Source organism: Contarinia nasturtii, unplaced genomic scaffold (assembly GCF_009176525.2).
Source record: "Contarinia nasturtii isolate CC-2019 unplaced genomic scaffold, AAFC_CNas_1.1 Cnas_scaffold_5258, whole genome shotgun sequence".
NCBI lineage: Eukaryota > Metazoa > Arthropoda > Insecta > Diptera > Cecidomyiidae > Contarinia > Contarinia nasturtii.
Window position 1 is genome coordinate 1 of NW_022202535.1, and position 2,378 is coordinate 2,378.

At 32.3% G+C, this 2,378-nt stretch overlaps 1 protein-coding gene across 2 annotated transcripts; it reads right to left on the reverse strand.

Annotated features, from left to right (window-relative positions):
* Positions 1-312: 312 nt before the first annotated feature.
* On the reverse strand, positions 313-2,116 carry LOC116351348. 2 transcript variants are annotated; one of them, XM_031783441.1, is made up of 9 exons: positions 2,002-2,116; positions 1,879-1,936; positions 1,655-1,818; positions 1,546-1,572; positions 1,452-1,479; positions 1,104-1,288; positions 968-1,042; positions 646-891; positions 313-570 (listed from the first exon to the last, which is right to left on the reverse strand). In XM_031783441.1, the coding sequence occupies exons 1-9, from the start codon at positions 2,054-2,056 to the stop codon at positions 485-487; spliced, it is 924 nt and encodes a 307-aa protein (XP_031639301.1). In that variant the 5' UTR covers positions 2,057-2,116; the 3' UTR covers positions 313-484. The 2 variants fall into 2 exon arrangements, with proteins under 2 accessions (XP_031639301.1, XP_031639300.1); XM_031783440.1 differs by having other exon boundaries at positions 313-891.
* Positions 2,117-2,378: the final 262 nt, after the last annotated feature.

Consider the following 2,378-nt stretch of genomic DNA (forward strand, 5'->3'; position numbering starts at 1 on the left):
TCACACCTGAATGTTCCACCATGCCAAACCTATGGAAATGACTGAAACTACACACGAATCTAACCCCGAAAATGACCGTCAATATGTGCTTCATAATGGATGCATTTGCCCTATCAATTGTTTGCTGGGTGGACGATAGTTGCAAAATTCACATGGTTCTTTTCCTTGAAAAAGTATAATATTATCAATGGGTGAAACCGAAGACTATGCATACCAACTACGTTATGAAAGCGTCTTCAGTTTCAACTCATTGAATATTATTTACATCCATTCCTTTTTGTACGAAAAAAACACCGAAATATGTTTTTTGGGATACATTACAAAAGTAATAGGTGGAAAATAAAAATAATTAAAATCATTATTTTAAATGTTTTCTTACAATGAAGAAACTCTGAACAAGTTCGCCAATTGTCGCTCACAATTTTCGCCATTACATTCGGAATCACATTCGTGGCTGTTCAAGCTCGCAAATTTACTGCGTTGTTCATACTTCATAGTTGGGGTTTTCCTCGACCTTTTGTGTGTGCAAATAATATGTGCCACTTTTATTCACTGGCGGATACATCATGTCTAAAACGAATTTATCACTATTGTTAATTGAGCACGCCCATGGGGTGTCATTTCTATTGGTGGACAGCCTATGACCTTTCATGATAATCCATTCTCTAATTTTTAATGCAACCCTATGATTACATCCTATTTCATCGGAGCTGCATTCCGGTTGTTGTAAGCCATTATTAACTATCACATCAATATCGCCCAGGTGTTGCCCGAGGAACCCGAGCTTCGATGTAATGAAAACTATTACGAATTTTGCGTCTCCCTTTTGTACACGCCTTGGTTTACCAGCGCTTGATGGATATGAGAATCCAACTTTAGGTGGGTCGAACGCTAAAATAATTTTTGACAAAAACAATATTGAAATAAATAATTAATATACGAATATTTTTTTATTAATAAAATTTACCCCAAATTGCTTCAACCATTTCGCCATTATAAACTTCTTTCAATCTATGTCCAATCATTCCACTAATATGGCCACCTGAGAATTAATTAACAGCCATGTAAAACCAACAATAACTTGAAACCAGGCGTTACCTCACCCAAACTGTATCCCGATAAATAAACCGTAGATAACTTGATGTTAAAATCATCTGAATCCACAATATTTTTGATAAAATTCGTTCCGATGAGAACTATTCTTGGGACTACAGATACAAGTCCTGGAAAATACTGCAACAACTTTAAAAAGTCTGCTCCCCAATGGAACGCATGACTTACGGTACAACTAAAAAAACAATCATAATAAAATCATGTTTAACATAAATGTGTGTGTTTTTTTATGTTTGCAAAATCTTAAATGCAAAATAGTTTGGAGTTCAACGGTAACGCTTCGAACGAAATATAGATTTGATAGTTGTGAACGTTTAAAATTAAAGTTACCACATTACCTACAAGAATTTGTTGACAACATTTCCTCTAAAAAAAGGTGTGAAATGATAATGTCAGCAATAGAATAATGCATACTTTTAGTTAAATGTTTACCTTTAGCTAATTTAAAACTTTCGCCGGCTAAATTGAAAAAATTAATTAAATTTAAGAAATGACTATAAAATGTATGAAATACGAATCAACATATTAAAGATGCACTTACAAGGATTTCGAAAAAAGTCCCCGAAGCCCATGAAAAAAAAGATTATTCTTTCTTTGTTTCCGATAATTTCTTTGACTTTAGCAAGCTGACTTGCATTGAATTTGTATTCATGTATTGCCATTAATGGATCGTAATCGAAAGACATCGAAGTGAATTCCGTTACACTGAAAATATATATTAAAAATTTGTTAAATTCAATTCGTAATACTTATAACTTCTCTTACGAATTATTGGATACACATGATATTGTAAATTTCTTGTGGTTTTCTGCCCCAATTACTTCTGAAATGAAAACGAGGTAAAGTTTGATTTTTTTTTTTCAAAGATGTACTTAATTTCTCACTCACCTTTTAATTGTATGATAAGAACAAACAAAGAAAAAAGCACTTCACACCACAACATGATTGTTGTTTATTGATATTTTTTAATGTTATCGATTCTCGTAATGATATTTAGTAAACTGAATGAAACTGTATAACCATTCCTTTTTTATATGCACGGCTTACGTGACGATAAAAAAGCATTATTGATAATTAAACATTTTTCGTCGATTAGGTAGTTGCTTATCAGAAGTCCAAACGGCATCACTCCACAAAGTAAATACGTTTTTTTAGCATTTATAGTATTATAGAATTTATTATATTTTATTTGACAGAATTGGTTTTGATCTGTTGAAATACAGTATGTCTCATTATATAGAGCCACCGATTTTTTAGACAAAAAT

Excerpts from the sequence above, each read along its gene's own strand:
- LOC116351348 (XM_031783440.1), bottom strand. The coding sequence starts at position 2,056 with ATGTTGTGGTGTGAAGTGCTTTTTTCTTTGTTTGTTCTTATCATACAA. Across the intron at positions 1,289-1,451 it reads TTGTCAACAAATTCTTGTAG|TTGTACCGTAAGTCATGCGT; the intron begins GTAATGTGGTAA and ends TTGTTTTTTTAG. Across the intron at positions 892-967 it reads AATGGTTGAAGCAATTTGGG|CGTTCGACCCACCTAAAGTT; the intron begins GTAAATTTTATT and ends AAATTATTTTAG.